The sequence below is a fragment of the Rhinoderma darwinii genome, chromosome 1, assembly GCF_050947455.1.
Source record: "Rhinoderma darwinii isolate aRhiDar2 chromosome 1, aRhiDar2.hap1, whole genome shotgun sequence".
Taxonomy (NCBI): Eukaryota; Metazoa; Chordata; class Amphibia; order Anura; family Rhinodermatidae; genus Rhinoderma; species Rhinoderma darwinii.
The window spans coordinates 638,096,177-638,115,590 of NC_134687.1; the positions used below are offsets into that span (position 1 = coordinate 638,096,177).

The 19,414-nt window shown below is 45.4% G+C and overlaps 1 protein-coding gene across 1 annotated transcript in view; it reads right to left on the reverse strand.

Annotated features, from left to right (window-relative positions):
• Window positions 1–18,618, reverse strand: part of LOC142656178 (uncharacterized) — a 75,633-nt gene extending 57,015 nt beyond the window's left edge. Inside the window, exons 1-4 of the mRNA XM_075831099.1 lie at window positions 18,122–18,618; window positions 12,258–12,421; window positions 10,416–10,583; window positions 10,208–10,331 (exon numbers count right to left, since the gene is read on the reverse strand). Coding sequence (XP_075687214.1) covers window positions 10,208–10,331; window positions 10,416–10,583; window positions 12,258–12,365 — 400 coding nt within the window. The 5' untranslated portion in view covers window positions 12,366–12,421; window positions 18,122–18,618. The remainder of the gene's footprint in view (window positions 1–10,207; window positions 10,332–10,415; window positions 10,584–12,257; window positions 12,422–18,121) is intronic.
• Between the last annotated feature and the right edge of the window lie 796 nt (window positions 18,619–19,414).

Consider the following 19,414-nt stretch of genomic DNA (forward strand, 5'->3'; position numbering starts at 1 on the left):
ATAAGGGGACCTCGCACAAATGGAGCAGGAACAGAGCTGGAGAACGCGGAAGAGGAAAGTCCGTAAATTTAGAAGAAATGCGCCACACCTCAGCCCAAAAGTCTGACAGCTGCGGGCACACCCAAAAGATATGCAAAATCGTGCCCATCTGGCCCCCACATCTCCAACACAACGGAGAGACCGCCGGAATCATTGCATGCAATCTGGAAGGCACCCTATACCAACGTGACAGGATCTTAAATCCTGCTTCTTGAATTCGGCTGGCCATGGATGATTTGTGGGACATAGTAAACAGACGATCCGTCTGTTCTGCAGTGAATGTAATGTAGAGGGGGAGATCAGCAGCGCATAGAGCCTGGACAATGAGTGGCGCACCGAGGTCGTGCCCCTGCATAGTCGTTCGAAAGGTGTGCAGTCTCGCGAATATGCCTGAGGGTTAGATAGGGATGTAATGAAATTTCTTAACTGGGTGACCTGCCAGGCGGTAAAGGAGATGGGTTCTGACAAGGATAACAGCTGTGAACTGGTCATCCAGGCCGAATCCTGTATAAAATTATCCGCGTAGCCCTTGCCCGCCCTAAACCAGTGTCGGAAGGGGCCCCCCTCCTGTCCCGGTGGGAATGCCGGGTTGCCCAAGATAGGGAACAAGGGCAATGGGGACGGAGACATCTCCTTCCAGGGTGGGCCCTATTGTCGGATGCATTCGAGCCGAGAGGGAGACACGTGTGCCTAACCAAGGCAGAGCCTGCAACAGGACCTCAAAAAAGGACTGTTCCATAGACACCCACTGTTTGATCCCCGTGTGCCTGAACCAGTCCAATATTCGTGCAAAATGAGAGGCCTGGTGATAGGAGACAAAATCTGGGAGACCAATGCCACCATCACACTTGGCACGAAAAAGCAGGGACCGCGCGATGCGCGCTGGCTTCCCCACCCAGGGCTTGGAAGAATCGACGTGGGACATGTACCGGCAAGGCTTGTAAGAGATACAAAATCCGGGGCAGAATGTTCATCTTGAAGATGGCACATCTACCAAACCAGGTGATGGTGCCCGACGTCCAGGAATCTTCGCTGCATTTTTAATGGCCGTTTTTGGAGCTGTTTTTCTAGATTTTTCAGCCATTTTTCAGGACGTTTACGGCCCGAAATAAACCGGCTAAAAACACTCCGTGTGAACATACCCTAACAATACTACATTACTATAATACTACATTACTATAACAACCCGAATGTGATGTCAGGGGCAACCCCAGAGCTGGATTCCCGGGCAGAGTGCTAGTAGCGCTCTGCCTGGGACTCCAGCTCTGCTCCTGATATACCTGTCCATATATGGACAGTGATGTCAGGGGCTTCCTAAGAGAAGAAGTCCCGGAGCAGAGAGCTAGTATAAGCTCTGCGACTCCGGCTCTGGGGAAGCCCCTGACATCACTGTCCATAAATAGACAGTGACGTTAGGGGCTTCATTATTCGCCGGCGGACTCCTCCTTCGGCCTGCTCTCTCCTCTCCTGAAGGAGCTACGGTGCCCCGCGGGCCGCAGATGACAGCCTTGGGGGCCACATGCAGCCCGCATGTTTGAGACGTCTGGGATAAGGCCTGCAAAGTCATTTGTTCTGGCCCTCCGGCACCCCACAGTTGCAAAGAACAAAGGGCCACAAGTCTCTATTTCCGGTCAGAGAATAAGCCGTGCGCATGCAACCACTGGAAGAAGCAGAGTTCCGATTCACTGTTCTCAGTAATGATGGAGGTCACAGAGGTCGGAAACCCACTTACTGTAATTTTACGAACTGTTTAATTGTAGGACAACCCTATAAGGGGCACAGTTCTGTTAAAGCAGTAGCTGGCATCTAAATGGATGAAGCTTTCTGCAGTCTGACCTCATATTGATGGGATTGTACACTCAATCTGAGGCATAGCCACTCCTACTGCTAGTGACGTGAGGTCAAGTGACTTAGGTCAGGTGACTGGACTGGTCCACTCCTGGGCCGGCACTTACCGACCTTACTCAGACTGCCGCCGCCTCATTCACTAGTAGACACTAGATGACACTACTTGGCTCTCTCTGCCCTCCTCCTGCTCCTAAAATGTAGAAATTTAGCTGTGGCCTCATGTAGTGTTAGGACCTAAATGCATTTGCCGTGAGCCACAGCCTACTCAGACATGCCTCACCAAAGAACGGCACTTCCAGCCATCACATTAGGGGTTAGTTAATTCAATGTTTGACCAAATATAGCTGGCTAATTTTTAAGTTGATAATTTTGTATGACCCGCGAAAGATGTTATAAATATCCAAATGGCCCTTGGCAGAAAAAAGGTTCCCCACCCATATGCAGTGGAATAGACAGAGTGAAGTTAATAATCAGAATCTGTAATAAAGGTTTCTAGCACTTGTTGAATTCATTCTAGCAAGAATTCAGGCTCCTATCAAGTACTAATAAGGTGGACCTAATGTAGTGGCCTCATTCAAGTTATAGCCATGTGGCAATTTAATAGCAAATTGTCGTTCTATTCCTCTGCCAACATATTTTTATTTGGTCTTGTTTTCTCAGAACATATAGGGTTTCGATATTGTGTAATAAAATAAGTGATATATTTAACGCTGATGGAGTGGGAGAGGCGTAGACAGGAAACGCCTCTGGACTTTTTAAAACGTCCTTGCAGAGATAGGTGTGGACCACCAACACGTTTATAGTCTATGGGCAGTCAACAACTCTTAAAAATTGGTGTTTCCAAATAATCATGGATCTGTTTTTTTTTAATTAATCCAATATATAAAAAAAAAATATCTTTAAACTCACTTGAAAACTTCTTAAAGACCCTTACAGCGTACCTAATTTTTAGATGACTTTTCAAAACAATCTGTCATATGTGTGTACAGGAGGCATTCTTGTATTAGTTTTCCCTCTGCAGGCTCTCTCTTTAATTTTCAATTAATATCCCTGAGGTAGTGAAGTCTAACTGCTATCATGTCTTCTATACACTGCACACACAGAACAGAGAGCCATCCTGATCCACTATCTCTCTGTAGCACACCCTTAGGAGCTGCAAAAGCATGGAGCACATCATACAACAGTAAGAAGCAGTATAGCGAAAGTCCAGCACTGGGGTGACATAACTCTTACCAGCAGCCTATGTCTCTTCTTTCTGCTTCTGCTCCCTCTCCCCACTTCAAACAAGTCTATTGGCAACAGCATCGGTGTCTTTGTGCTCCTGCTCCTCCCCTACCCTCTCCATAGACTATAAGCAGCAGCGTCCGTGTGTCTCTCACCCAGTGGCACTAACTTCACATAAAATTTGCATGGCTAAATGTTAACAATAAGTATATTACAAAGTTGATATATATTAGGTAAACTATGAGATTACCATAAGTTGTTTGAAATGTTAGTGACCATTTAAAGAAGACATGTTCCAAAAAAGCTATTTAGCGTACAGTAGATTATAGCGGAGATCTGATTGCTTGATATTGCAGTCTAAGGTTGTACTACAGACATATCCTGAAGAGAACACGTCCCCTTGTGACTTGTGTGCAGAGTTGTCATTGGGACCTTGTGTGTTTTATAAGAGTTTGTCAATTCTTGTACTCAGCCTCATATTAAATATAGAACTATAATGAGAATCTTTCTTCTCAGCTGTTATTATTAGGGGATTTGTAATGGAAGAACCAAATAAATTACAAAGTACAAAAGCAATCACCAAAATGTATGTGGTTTTTGACTCCTAAAATGATGCTTAACCGGTTAAGGACTGCCCACTATATACACTACCGTTCAAAAGTTTAGGGTCACTTAGAAATTTTCTTACTTTTGAAAGAAAAGCACCGTTTTTTTCAATGAAGATAACATTAAATTAATCAGAAATACACTCTATACATTGTTAATGTGCTAAATGACTATTCTAGCTGCAAACGTCTGGTTTTTAATGCAATATCTACATAGGTGTATAGAGGCCCATTTCCAGCAACCATCACTCCAGTGTTCTAATGGTACATTGTGTTTGCTAACTGTGTTAGAAGGCTAATGGATGATTAGAAAAACACTTGAAAACCCTTGTGCAATTATGTTAGCACCGCTGTAAACAGTTTTGCTGTTTACAGGAGCTATAAAACTGACCTTCCTTTGAGCTAGTTGAGAATCTGGAGCATTACATTTGTGGGTTCGATTAAACTCTCAAAATGGCTAAAAAAAGAGAGCTTTCATGTGAAACTCGACAGTCTATTCTTGATCTTAGAAATGAAGGCTATTCCATGCGAGAAATTGCTAAGAAACTAAAGATTTTCTACAACGGTGTGTAGTACTCCCTTCAGAGGACAGCACACACACGCTAACCAGAGTAGAAAGAGAAGTGGGAGGCCCCGCTGCACAACTGAGCAACAAGACAAGTACATTAGAGTCTCTAGTTTGAGAAATAGACGCCTCACAGGTCCTCAACTGGCAGCTTCATTAAATAGTACCCGTAAAACGCCAGTGTCAACGTCTACAGTGAAGAGGCGACTCCGGGATGCTGGCCTTCAGGGCAAAGAAAAATCCATATCTGAGACTGGCTAATAAAAGGAAAATATTAATATGGGCAAAAGCACACAGACATTGGACAGAGGAAGATTGGAAAAAAGTGTTATAGACAGACGAATCGAAGTTTGAGGTGTTTGGATCACACAGAAGAACATTTGTGAGAAGCAGAACAACTGAAAAGATGCTGGAAGAGTGCCTGACGCCAACTGTCAAGCATGGTGGAGGTAATGTGATGGTCTGGGGTTGCTTTGGTGCTGGTAAAGTGGGAGATTTGTACAAGGTAAAAGGGATTTTGAATAAGGAAGGCTATCACTCCATTTTGCAACGCCATGCCATACCCTGTGGACAGCGCTTGATTGGAGCCAATTTAATCCTACAACAGGACAATGACCCAAAGCACACCTCCAAATTATGCAAGAACTATTTAGGGAGGAAGCAGGCAGCTGGTATTCTATCTGTAATGGAGTGGCCAGCGCAGTCACCAGATCTCAACCCCATAGAGCTGTTTTGGGAGTAGCTTGACCGTATGGTACGCAAGAAGTGCCCATCAAGCCAATCCAACTTGTGGGAGGGGCTTCTGGAAGCATGGGGTGAAATTTCTCCCGATTACCTCAGCAAATTAACAGCTAGAATGCCAAAGGTCTGCAATGCTGTAATTGCTGCAAATTGAGCATTCCAAGACCAAAGCAAAGTTTGAAGGAGAAAATTATTATTTCAAATAAAAATCATTATTTCTAACCTTGTCAATGTCTTCACTATATTATCTAGTCATTTTGCAACTCATTTGATAAATATAAGTGTGAGTTTTCATGGAAAACACAAAATTGTCTGGGTAACCCTAAACTTTTGAACGGTAGTGTATATATATATATGTAGATGTAGTTCAGGGTTAAACTTGCTGCGATTGAGCAGCTGAATGTCGGGTGCCCAGCAGTCAGACTGCCAGGAACCCTGGAGAGAAGACAAAAGTGGTTTTCACAACTTCTGTCTTCTCTGTACTCATGTACACTCTTGGACAATGAGCGCTGTGTAAAGAATAGAGGCCGCTGCCTCTATTGGTCCTGGTGGTCATGTGACTAGTCACATGATTGCCAAAATGCTGGTAGGACGATGCTGCTGCTGGGTCTAACTGAACCCAGCACAGCCCAATCAGTGACAATAATCACTACAAGAGTATGTTCACATAGGGAGGATACGCTGTGCCACAGGGAATTCTGGCTAAAGAACCGCACCAAATTGTGGTGCAGGTTTTTTTTACAAAAAGTCTGCTGCGGAAAACTGAACCGGAAAATAAAAAAAATAGATACTTAACATGGCCATGAGCCCCTCCGATGTCCTGCAGCTCTGGGGGAACGTTTTATCCAATGTAACCGCTGCAGTGGTCACATGGAATGAAATGTCATCCCAGGAGGCCGGCCTGGAAGAAGAAACACAGACTTCTGGTTAAGGATTTAACTTTTTTTCTGAGTTGCGATTTTTGCAGCAGAATCGCTGCATTTCCGCCGCAAAGAAAACTGCTTGTTGCAGGTTTTACCTCCCCATTCAATGGGGAAAATCCGCAACAAATAAGTAGCGTTTACGCAAATACAATTGACATGCTGTGGACTAAAAAAAACGAACTGCAGGTCAATTTCTGAGCATTTTTTCCGCTCAGCATTTACGCAGCGTGTGGATGAGATTTGTTCTATCTTATCCACTCTGCTGCTATTGTATAATCTGCAGATTTTCCGTAACGAAATATGCAGTATTTACGGCTCCCTGCTCCACCATAGTATTCAATTGTTTCGGGGACCTGATGAAAAACAAGTCTGATCCATGGAGGCCGCACTTCACAACTTACAGGACTTGAAGGATCTTCTGCTAAGGTCAGATCCCACAGGAACCTTCAGAGGTATTGTGGAGTCCATGCCTCGACGGGTCAGAGCTGTTTTGGCGGCACCTACACAATATTAGGCAGGTGGTTTTAATGTTATGGTTGATTAGTGTAGATCTTAGTTTTGTGAACTACTAGTCTAAAGCCGGCCATACACTCTAGATATGTGTCAAATGAACCATCGTTCCTCAGTTCCTCCATATATATGCGTGCTCTGTCAGATGAGTATATGTTTTCAATAGGGAGAAAGCCGCTGCCGGACTCCTCTGACAGCAACTTATCTACTAAGAAAAGGATCCGGCATGTTGAAATTCCACGGCCCGATCCTTCTCTCTCCTGACATCTGCCATCCGGGGAGAGTTGGGAAGTCGCCATACACATTAGAAAATCAGCGGGTCCGGTCGACATACATCTAATATGTATGACCAGCTTAGCACACTGGCAGAGATTGATGACTGGCAGTAACATACACCTGGTATGACTGCCCATCCTCCACACTACAGATGAGTGGCATGTTACAGTATATTATTCTTATGTTCCTCCCCACAAATGCGCACAGATGTGTAAAGTAATGGCCCCCACATCACATATTTACAGCAGGTGATCTCAATGTCTTTGGGGGGCTGATATTAACCCCTTCCAGCATCACTCCTTACATGTTCTGCACGGACAGAAGCTAAAGTAAGGAATGTGTGTTTGAAGCTCAGGCATCGGCCCCATCAGGAACGTCTGTCACACCTTCAGATTTTATGATCAGGATCACAAAGCAAAAGCTGTCAATCATTCTGTGTGGGCGGGGGAAGCAGGACTCACAGGTTTTCTCTAGGAGTACTGGCAGCATTTATACCGTTCTTTACATGAAAATACTGAATAATGTCATAGAAAACGTTAGATCCCAGATCTCAGCGTCTACCCCCCCCCCCCGATCCTATGCTGCCCTCTGATAGGGGAACATAAGAGACCTGACAGATCCACAGTAAATGGATTGTTCTAACTGGAGAAATCTACTCAAAAAGGAAGCTGGTTCTGAGAGTAGTGGTGCGCCACGGGTCCAACTGCTGAAAGCACAAACGTCAGATTATATTGCTGGACTCAACTGTGCGTGGCCACATATTTAATATGGATGTAATATTACACAACTGCCAATCACATGGAACGCTAACAATATAACAAAATGGAACCCTCTCACTGCTTGTCCTGAGCTGTGCTCATGCAGGGGGAAAAGTACTGAGAACAGCTTGGAGAGTAGTGTTACTGCAGGGAGCACGGCTTGTAATGAGCAGCAGCTTCTCCCTGCACACTAATAGTAAAGTTTAAAGCGTAAATAAACGTTCTATCAACTTTTTATTTTATAGCAGCATGTGTAATATAAATATGTTTTGTAATATACGTTATTAATGAATTTGGGCTCCTTTTTGTGTTATATGTGTTTTAAATGGCCACTCTCTGACACTTTTCTACCACATTTTATTTCTTGTATTTCTCCTGTTGCTAGCAGAAATCCGTACACCGTTTAAATGTATCAGTGTACGAATTCTGCTGCCTATGAGTACGGGTGGGTGGTGGCCCCATCCTGACGTCAGATGTGCACGCCCTCATCGTGATGTCAGGAAGGTCTCTGCCTCTATACACTACACAGTTCTCTAGCAGCAGAGCGCATGGAAGAGACTGTGTGCACTGGTCTCTGTGCCTGCATGATTCTTCCCCTTTCTCTCCGGAAAAGATGCTAATTAGCATCAGATAAGACTAGGACTGCTCCGTCCGTCTTCCCCCTCCCTCCCCCCCCCCCCTGCAAGCACCCTGCCGTCCTGTCTTATCTTCCCTGCACTTGCCAGGGAAAGTGAAAAAGAAAAACTGTGATTGCTTTTTTCTGGAGTGTGCAGAGATATTTACATCTCTGTATACAGTGAAGGAAATAAGTATTTGATCCCTTGCTGAATTTGTAAGTTTGCCCACTGTCAAAGTCATGAACAGTCTAGAATTTTTAGGCTAGGTGAATTTTACCAGTGAGAGATAGATTATATTTAAAAAAAAACTGAAAATCACATAGTCAAAATTATATATATTTATTTGCATTGTGCACAGAGAAATAAGTATTTGATCCCCTACCAACCATTAAGAGTTCAGCCTCCTCCAGACCAGTTACACGCTCCAAATCAACTTGGTGCCTGCATTAAAGACAGCTGTCTTAAATGGTCACCTGTATAAAAGACTCCTGTCCACAGACTCAATTAATCAGTCTGACTCTAACCTCTACAACATGGGCAAGACCAAAGAGCTTTCTAAGGATGTCAGGGACAAGATCATAGACCTGCACAAGGCTGGAATGGGCTACAAAACCATAAGTAAGACGCTGGGTGAGAAGGAGACTACTGTTGGTGCAATAGTAAGAAAATGGAAGACATACAAAATGACTGTCAATCGACATCGATCTGGGGCTCCATGCAAAATCTCACCTCGTGGGGTATCTTTGATCCTGAGGAAGGTGAGAGCTCAGCCGAAAACTACACGGGGGGAACTTGTTAATGATCTCAAGGCAGCTGGGACCAGTCACCAAGAAAACCATTGGTAACACATTACGCCGTAATGGATTAAAATCCTACAGTGCCCGCAAGGTCCCCCTGCTCAAGAAGGCACATGTACAGGCCCGTCTGAAGTTTGGAAATGAACATCTGGATGATTCTGAGAGTGATTGGGAGAATGTGCTGTGGTCAGATGAGACTAAAATTTAGCTCTTTGGCGGCATTAACTCAACTCGCCGTGTTTGGAGGAAGAGAAATGCTGCCTATGACCCAAAGAACACCGTCCCCACTGTCAAGCATGGAGGTGGAAACATTATGTTTTGGGGCGGTTTCTCTGCTAAGGGCACAGGACTACTTCACCGCACCAATGGGAGAATGGATGGAGCCATGTACCGTCAAATCCTGAGTGACAACCTCCTTCCCTCCACCAGGACATTAAAAATGGCTCGTGGTTGGGTCTTCCAGCACGACAATGACCCGAAACATACAGCCAAGGCAACAAAGGAGTGGCTCAAAAAGAAGCACATTAAGGTCATAGAGTGGCCTAGCCAGTCTCCAGACCTTAATCCCATCGAAAACTTATGGAGCTGAAGATCAGAGTTGCCAAGCGACAGCCTCGAAATCTTAATGATTTACAGATGATCTGCAAAGAGGAGCGGGCCAAAATTCCATCTAACATGTGTGCAAACCTCATCATCAACTACAAAAAACATCTGACTGCTGTGCTTGCCAACAAGGGTTTTGGCACCAAGTATTAAGTCTTGTTTGCCAAAGGGATCAAATACTTATTTCTCTGTGCACAATGCAAATAAATATATATAATTTTGACTATGTGATTTTCTGTTTTTTTTTTTTTTTATATAATCTATCTCTCACTGGTAAAATTAACCTAGCCTAAAAATTCTAGACTGTTCATGTCTTTGACAGTGGGCAAACTTACAAAATCAGCAAGGAATCAAACACTTATTTCCTTCACTGTATACATACAGTCCTGTTGTAGATGAACACAGCACTCCACACAGCTGTATATTAGGCCATGTGCACGTTACCAGAGGATGAATCAGTTCCCCAACAAGAATACATAAGAACCATGGGCCGAAATAACGGCACCAGGACTTCCAGATAGATGAAAAAAGGGTGGATTTATTCACCTCAAGTGAGCAGCGACGTTTCGGTTCGTCACAGAACCTTTCTGAAGCTGTACATATAGCTGTGTATATATATATATACACACACACACACACACACGAGGAAATTATTACTCCAAAAAATAAAGAAATAAAATAGAATATATATATCTTTTTACCTTGTGATGTGCGCGGCCGGAAGTTCTCCATTATGACCTCCTCGTACAGATCCTTGTGTCCTTCTAGATACTCCCACTCCTCCATGGAGAAATAGACAGTGACATCCTGACACCTTATAGGAACCTGACACACACAATGATACAGTCATTACCCAGACACCTCCAGTGCTGTTACTGTAGAATTTCCCAGCATTCCCAGCAGTGTCACCTCTCCAGTCAGCAGCTCCGTCATCTTGTAGATCAGTTCTAAGATCTTCTTCTCATGTATCCGGGAGTGAGGGGGAGGCTCTGTGATGGGACTACTGCTCCATCCTCCTGACTCATGGATGATGGGAGTCGTACAGTCACCCGATGTCTTCTTCACTATTGTGTACTCCTGTGTATGGAGAGAGACACTTAGAGAACTGAACACAGTATTCCCCCCTCAGTAGAAAGAGGGAGATTGTGACCCCGCTGTACAGAGCTCTAGTGACCCCACATCTGTAATACTGGAGACCTCACCTACAAAAAGACATTGAGAAAATAGAACGAAGCCAAAGACGACTACAAGAATGGGGGAAGGTCTGAAGAATAAAACTTCTCAGGAGAGACTTAAAGGCATGGTGTTCCCCGAAAAACATGTTTTTTTTTAAAAAATTAAACATTTAGTGTGTGGGTGATTAAACATGGTTCAAATTTTTTTTATTTTTTTCACGAGTCAGGAAATAGTCAGGAAATATTATAAATTAATTCAAATTTATAATACTACCCATTTTTGGTCACTAGATGGAGCTAGTTCCCAAAATTGCAGCATTGCAACATTGGGTTAAAAGCCCTCGCTCTAGTGAGCTCTCAGCATCCCCCCCTCCTTTATCCTGGCTAGTGCCGGGATAAACGAGGGGTTTGAAAGGTTTAACCTCCTACACTGTGTGTCGCCATTTTTTGAGGTAACCCACAGTGTAGTAGGTTTACATACAGTAGTAAACACACACAAACACTAACATACATTGAAATGTCTTACCTGCTCCTGCCGCCGCGGCTCCCTCCGGCCCGTCCGCTCCCTTTGCTGCCGCTGTTCCATGTGCACAAGTCCGGAAGCCGCGACCGGAAGTAGTAATATTACAGTCCGGCCGCGACTTCCGGTCCACAGGAAAATGGCGCCGGACGGCGCCAATTTCGAATAGGACTGTGTGGGAGCGGCGCATGCGCAGTTCCCACACAGACGCCGTACACGGACGTGAATGGGACGGGAGCCGTTCACAGTCCCTATGGGACTGTGGCTGCCGTACTCCATGTCTGTGTGTGTCGTTAATCGACACACACAGAAATGGAACAAAAAATGGCAGCCCCCATAGGGAAGAAAAAGTGTAAAAATAAGAAAAAGTAAAACACAAACACACAAATGAATAAAAACGTTTTTATTAAAGCACTAACATCTTTAACATATAAAAAAAATTATTTGCCATGACACTGTTCCTTTAAAGAACTTAATTTGTATCTCCTGGAGAAAAGAAGGGAAAGGGGGGAAATAGTGGAAACCTTTACATATGTTACAGGAGGGAAGAAACTAAACCCAGGAACAAGGGGCACAATCTGACATTAGTTGTGGGGGGGGATCAGAAAATATTATTAAACCGAAACAGTAGTAGATGCTCGGAACAAATTTCCAACAGATGTGGTTGGAAAATCAGCAGTAAGTGAATGTAAACCGGCCGGGGAGAAACATAGATCTAACCTAAGAGAAAACTAAAGAGAAATAATATTGGGGGGAGGGGGGGGACGACTAGATGGACCATGTGTCCTCCTCCTGCCGTCATCTTCTATGTTTCTATATAGAGGTCATCCTGATCCTCCTGGTTCCTTGTCATTCTCATTTGCTCTACAACATTACTATTGTTGCATTGGTGACATGACACATAACTGACCATATTGGTGGCTGATCTTCAGCTTCTTGACGTCACTTGGAAGGTCTGGACGCTGTTATACAGGACACTGGATTCTTCCTATTACTTCCTATTATGTATTGTCCCTTCCCTATGTGTGACTTGTTCTATAATATAGAAAAATTTACCTCTCCGCTCAACAGGTAGATGATCTCCAAGGTGAAGTCTAATATTCTTCTGCTCATCCCATTCCTGTCCTTGTCCATCCTTGGTGGGTCATTCAGGAGAAGGAACATTGTGGAGGAGAAGATGAGAAAACTGGAGGAACTGGAGGATCTAGTACTGCAGACGTCTTTATGAAGAAAGGAGAAGATGGAAATCATACAGGGGACATCATGTGTGCCATACAGAACCTCACTTACTGATCATTGACAGAAACATCTTCTCAGAGCCGTCACCACATGGAATAAAGGGGTATTCCCAACACGGGCATTTCTCCCCAGGATATGCGAGAAATGTCTGATAGATGCGACTCCACCTCTAGCCGTGCTCGGCTGTTTCTGGAACTCCTATACCAGCGAATGGAGAGTGGTGCACATGTGTGGTCACCTCTCCATTCATTCTCCACCTGTATGTAGTTATCACCTGACCAGGCGGGTCGGGGGACCCCTGTTCTCCACATAGAGATGGGACCCCCATATATCAGACATTTATGGCACATCTCTCAGATGAGAAGAGTAAAATGAAGACATTTCCCCGCAGACAATGAAGACCGGACTCTTGACAACCTGACACATGGTGGATACTGGGGAGACATTAGTGACATCTCACAAGACGTGGTTTTTAGGTAAAGTTTTTGGTCATGTACAAAATATAAACATCATAAAAAAATAATAAATAATAAAAAGTCATAAAAAACTACAGCTCTCCCCACAAAAAATAAGCCCTCACTCCGCTGCATCGACGCAAAAATAAACCACAAAAAAAAATAATGAAGGAATCAAAATTTTCTCCCCATTTCACCCCACGTAAAGTGTGCAGTAACAATATGTGATACTTTTTATGACGCCCTTAAAAACTACAACTCGTCCCGCAAAATATAAACCTTCACACTGCGGCACTGACAGAAAAATAAAATAGATATAGATCTGAGAAGACAGAGGGGGAAAAACGAAAACTAAAAATGGCCTGGTCATTAAGGGGTTAACCTGCGGTGCGGATATCGGATTTATATTGCGGATTCGCTGCGCATTTGTTGCAGAATTTCCCCATTAAATTCAATTGGAAAGTCAAGTTCCGCACCAAACACCATTGTTCCCAGAATCCTCTGCGGCTCCACCGCGTGTTCACAGTAACTCTGCAGGTTACACATACTAGTCCTTCTTAATTAATTAGAATATCATCAAAAAGTTAATTTATTTGAGTAATTCAATTCAAAAATTGAAACTCCTGTATTATAAAGATTCATTACACAGAGGGATCTATTTCCAGCATTTTTTTTCTTTTAATGTTGATGATTATGGCTAACAGTTAATGAAAACCCAAAATTTAGTGTCTCAGAAAATTTGAATATTATATAAGACCAATTTCAAAAATGATTTTTAATACGGAAATGTAGGCCTACTAAAAAGTATGTACAGTATCTGCACACAATACTTGGTCGGGGCAACGACTATGCATGAATTACTGCATCAATGCGGCGTGGCATGGAGGCAATCAGCCTGTGGAACTGCTGAGGTATTATCAATGCGGCGTGGCATGGAGGTGATCAGCCTGTGGCACTGCTGAGGTGTTATCAATGCAGCGTGGCATGGAGGCGATCAGCCTGTGGAACTGCTGAGGTCTTATCAATGTGGCGTGGCATGAAGGCGATCAGCCTGTGGCACTGCTGAGGTGTTATCAATGCGGCATGGCATGGAGGCGATCAGCCTGTGGCACTGCTGAGATGTTATCAATGCGGCGTGGCATGGAGGTGATCAGCCTGTGGCACTGCTGAGGTGTTATCAATGTGGCGTGGCGGCGATCAGCCTGTGGCACTGCTGAGGTGTTATCAATGTGGCGTGGCATGGAGGCGATCAGCCTGTGGCAATGCTGAGGTGTTTTCAATGCGGTGTGGCATGTTGATCGCCTCCATGCCACGCTGCATTGATGCAGTAATTCATGCAAAAGGAGCCCCGACAAAGTATTGAGTGCAGATACTGGACATACTTTTCAGTAGGCCTACATATCGGTATTAAAAATAATTTTTTTAATTGGTTGTAATGTCCGTGGCTGCGGGCTGTCAGCTCCAAACTCCCGCTGACAGCCGCAGCCACGAGTCGGCAAGCGCTGGCTCCAGCCTCCTCCTGAGGAGACGCCAGCGCTTGCATTCACTCACCTCTGCTGGATCCCGTAGGGTGCGCGCGCACGCTCGTCCCCGCTTTTAATGGGGCAGCGCGTGCACCGGACATCATGGACGACCTTTGACTCGTGAGTACCCTGGACTATAAGAGGGGTCCAGCCCCCTAGTTCGATGCCTAAGCGTTGTTGTGTATCCCTTAGTCTGTCTATGCAAATTGGTCCCCTAGTGTTTCCTGCTCTTAGTGTTTCCCGTTCCTGCTCCTATATCCCGATCTAGTGCCGTGCTTGCTATTGCCGTGCCGTGCTGGATGCCACGCTTGACTGACTACCCACGCCTGTCGTCCACCTGCTGCCTAGTTCCTGCCAAGCTACTGACCGTGCTGCCACAGGTATCCTATATACCATAGACAGTACGGCCCAGTGGGTCCACAGACCCTTCGTGACAGTGGTCTTATATAATATTCTAATTTTCTGAGACACTAAATTTTAGGTTTTCATTAACTGTTACCATAATCATCAACATTAAAAGAAAAAAAATGCTGGTAATAGATCATTCTGTGTGTAATGAATCTTTATAATATGAGTTTCACTTTTTGAATTGAATTACTGAAATAAATTAAACGTTTTGATGATATTCTAATTAATTGAGAAGGACTAGTATATAAAAAAAGAAGGCGTCATGTGACCCCTGCAGCCAATCACAGGCTATAGAGGTCACATGTCATTATAGGGGCCTCCTGGACACAGAGCAGCCAGAAGAGCAGGGACTTGTTGCTATGGTAACGCTGGGAGAGGTGAGGATCGGCCTTGTTGTATTTCTGTAGTAGATATTCGGGAGGATTATACGTCCACCATTTGGGGTGAATATTCGGGGTGATTTCCTTGCGTGTTGTGGGTCGTATTTGCTACATGTGAACATTCCCTTAAACCGCACGGTGAACGACATTAACAAGAAATGTATAAAAGTCAGTGAATAAGTTGTATGTACCCATAACCTCCAACCATCCCGGATTCATTGGGATAGTCCCAGATTTCGGGCGGTGCCCCGCTGTCCTGGGCGGCTGGTGGTATGTACCGGACTCCTGGAGTCAACTGTATCTGCTTCCTCAGGTATAGTTGAACCCAATGCTGAAGCAGGGAGCTATCAGCTCCCTGCTTCAGCATTAGTACAGAGGACTCCCCGGGCACAGCGCTACTTCAAGCTCTGGGCCCGGGGAAGTCCTTGGCCTCACAATCCATATATGGACAGTGACGCCAGTGTATCCCCCTGGAGCGATATTCCCCGCCACAGCGTGGCCGATGCTCTGGCCGGGGATTCCGCCCCTAGAGAGAGTTCCAATGGCTACAGGGGGGGGGGTTGCGCTATCTACAGGGATGTGGCACTATCTTTAATGGGGTGTGGCACTATCTACATTGGCACTGGCACTAGGGGCAGCTTAGGGGGCATTATACTTTATGGGGGCAGCTATGTGGGCATTATACTGTGTGGGGGCAGCTATGAGGGCATTATACTGTGTTGGAGGCACTATGGGGGCATGATACTGCATAGGGGCAGCTATGAGGGCATTATACTGTGTGGGAGCAGCTATGGGGTATTATACTGTATGGTGGCAGCTATGAGGGCATTATACTGTATGAGGGCAGCTATGAGGGCATTATACTGTATGGGACAGCTATGAGGGCATTATACTGTGTGGGAGCAGCTATGGGGTATTATACTGTATGAGGGCAGCTATGAGGGCATTATACTGTATGAAGCAGCTATGGGGCATTATACTGTAAAGGGGCAGCTAAGGGGTATTATACTGTATGGGGCAGCTTTGGGGACATTATACTGTATGAGAGCCGCTATGGGGGCATTATACTGTATGAGAGCAGCTATGGGGGCATTATAATGTATGAGGCCAGCTATGGAGGCATTATACTGTATGAGGGCAGCTATGGGGGCATTATACTGTATGAGGGCAGCTATGGGGGCATTATACTGTATGAGAGCAGCTATGGGGGCATTATACTGTATGCTGGCAGCTATGGAGCATTATACTACATGAGAGCAGCTATGAGGGCATTATACTGTATGGAGCAGCTATGGGGGCATTATACTGTATGGAGCAGCTATGGGGGCATTATACTGTATGGGGCAGCTATGGGGGCATTATACTGTGTGGAGGCAGCTATGGGGACATTATACTGTATGGGGGCAGCTTTGAGGGCATTATACTGTGTGGGGGCATCTGTGTTGGCATTATACTGTGTTGGAGGCACTATGGGGGCATTATACTGTAGGAGGGCAGCTATGGGGGCATTATACTGTATGAGGGCAGCTATGGGGGCATTATACTGTATGCTGGCAGCTATGGGGCATTATACTGTAGGAGAGCAGCTATGAGGGCATTATACTGTATGGGGCTGCTATGGGGGCATTATACTGTATGGGGACAGCTATGGGGGCATTATACTGTATGAGGGCAGCTATGGGGACATTATACTGTATGAAGCAGCTATGGGGCATTATACTGTATGAGGGCAGCTATGGGGCATTATACTGTGTGGGAACAGTATGGGGGCATTATACTGTATGTGGGCAGCTATGGGGGCATTATACTGTATGGAGCAGCTATGGGGGCATTATACTGTATGGGGACAGCTATGGGGGCATTATAATGTATGAGGGCAGCTATGGGGCATTATACTGTATGGGGCAGCTATGGGGCATTATACTGTATGGGGACAGCTATGGGGGCATTATACTGTGAGGGCAGCTATGGGGCATTATACTGTATGGCGACAGCTATGGGGGCATTATACTGTATGAGGACAGCTATGGGGCATTATACTGTATGAGAGCAGCTATGGGGGCATTATACTGTATGAGGGCAGCTATGGGGCATTATACTGTATGGGTAACAGTATGGGGGCATTATACTGTATGGGGGCAGCTATGGGGGCATTATACTGTATGGGGGCAGCTATGGGGGCATTATACTGTATGAGGGCAGCTATGGGGGCATTATACTGTGTGGGGGCATCTGTGTTGGCATTATACTGTGTTGGAGGCACTATGGGGACATTATACTGTATGAGAGCAGCTATGGGGGCATTATACTGTATGAGGGCAGATATGGGGTATTATACTGTATAGGAGCAGCTATGGGGGCATTATACTGTATGGGGACAGCTATGGGGGCATTATACTGTATGAGGGCAGCTATGAGGGCATTATACTCTATGGAGCAGCTATGGGGACATTATACTGTATGAGGGCAGCTATGAGGGCATTATACTGTATGGAGCAGCTATGAGGGCATAATACTGTATGAGGGCAGCTATGGGGGCATTATACTGTATGGAGCAGCTATGGGGTATTATACTGTGTGGGGGCAGCTATGAGGGCATTATACTGTGTGGGGGCATCTGTGTTGGCATTATACTGTGTGGCGGCACTATGGGGGCATTATACTGTGTGGGGGCACTATGGGGGCATGATACTGTGCGGGCTGCACTGGGTGTGTATGGGCGGGGAATGGGTGGGAGTAGAGGCGTGGCTTACGCAAGACCCATCGGTTGTCCCTCTTTACGCTACTTGGAAGTTATGAGATATATGTACCTAATATTATGTCATTACAAAATACTAATCATCCCACAAAACATCAGACACTCCAAAGACCAGAAATAACAACTTACCGCTCTCTTAAGTTCTTGCACTACTTACCCCAAAGAGGCCGGCACTGAAGGGGTTAAATCCCTGCTGTTTGGGGTTGAGTCCAGTGGGCGGGGTCACACAATGATTCACAGCTCTCTGTATACACATTCATACAGGGGTGACTGATAACAGAGAGGACACCTGAGAAGCGCTGCTCTCTACCTCTTACGCGGCAATAGCTGAAAGACCTGTGATGACGTCACCACCATGTGACTGGGCAGGAGGAGCGGAGTTTATCAGTGGAGGAGGGGTGGTGGGTGAAAAATCTGTGCCGATATCAAGATCACGTGATCGGCGCATCAGGGGCGGAGCTTAGAAGTGGAATGAATGAGCGATGTATGAAGGACCTTTTACTCCTCATGTCATCTGACGATGATCAATTGACATGAGGAGTAATGAGGATCATGTGACCGATGAAGGAGCAATTGGAGCTAAGCTGTGCAAAATATAACGGGTTTTGGCTAAAGGACCTGTGATTACGTGATTACTCCTGTGTGAGAGCAGCTATGGGGGCATTATACTGTATGAAGCAGCTATGGGGCATTATACTGTATAGGGGCAGCTATGGGGTATTATACTGTATGGGGAAGCTTTGGGGACATTATACTGTATGAGAGCAGCTATGGGGGCATTATAATGTATGAGGCCAGCTATGGGGGCATTATACTGTATGAGGGCAGCTATGGGGGCATTATACTGTATGAGGGCAGCTATGGGGCATTATACTGTATGAGGGCAGCTATGGGGGCATTATACTGTATGAGGGCAGCTATGGGGCATTATACTGTATGAGGGCAGCTATGGGGGCATTATACTGTATGAGGGCAGCTATGGGGGCATTATACTGTATGAGGGCAGCTATGGGGGCATTATACTGTATGCTGGCAGCTATGGGGCATTATACTGTAGGAGAGCAGCTATGAGGGCATTATACTGTATGGGGCAGCTACGGGGGCATTACACTGTATGCTGGCAGCTATGGGGCATTATACTGTAGGAGAGCAGCTATGAGGGCATTATACTGTATGGGGCTGCTATGGGGGCATTATACTGTATGGGGACAGCTATGGGGGCATTATACTGTATGAGGGCAGCTATGGGGATATTATACTGTATGAGGGCAGCTATGGGGCATTATACTGTATAGGAACAGTATGGGGGCATTATACTGTATGGGGGCAGCTATGGGGGCATTATACTGTATGGAGCAGCTATGGGGGCATTATACTGTATGGGGCAGCTATGGGGCATTATACTGTATGGGGACAGCTATGGGGGCATTATACTGTGAGGGCAGCTATG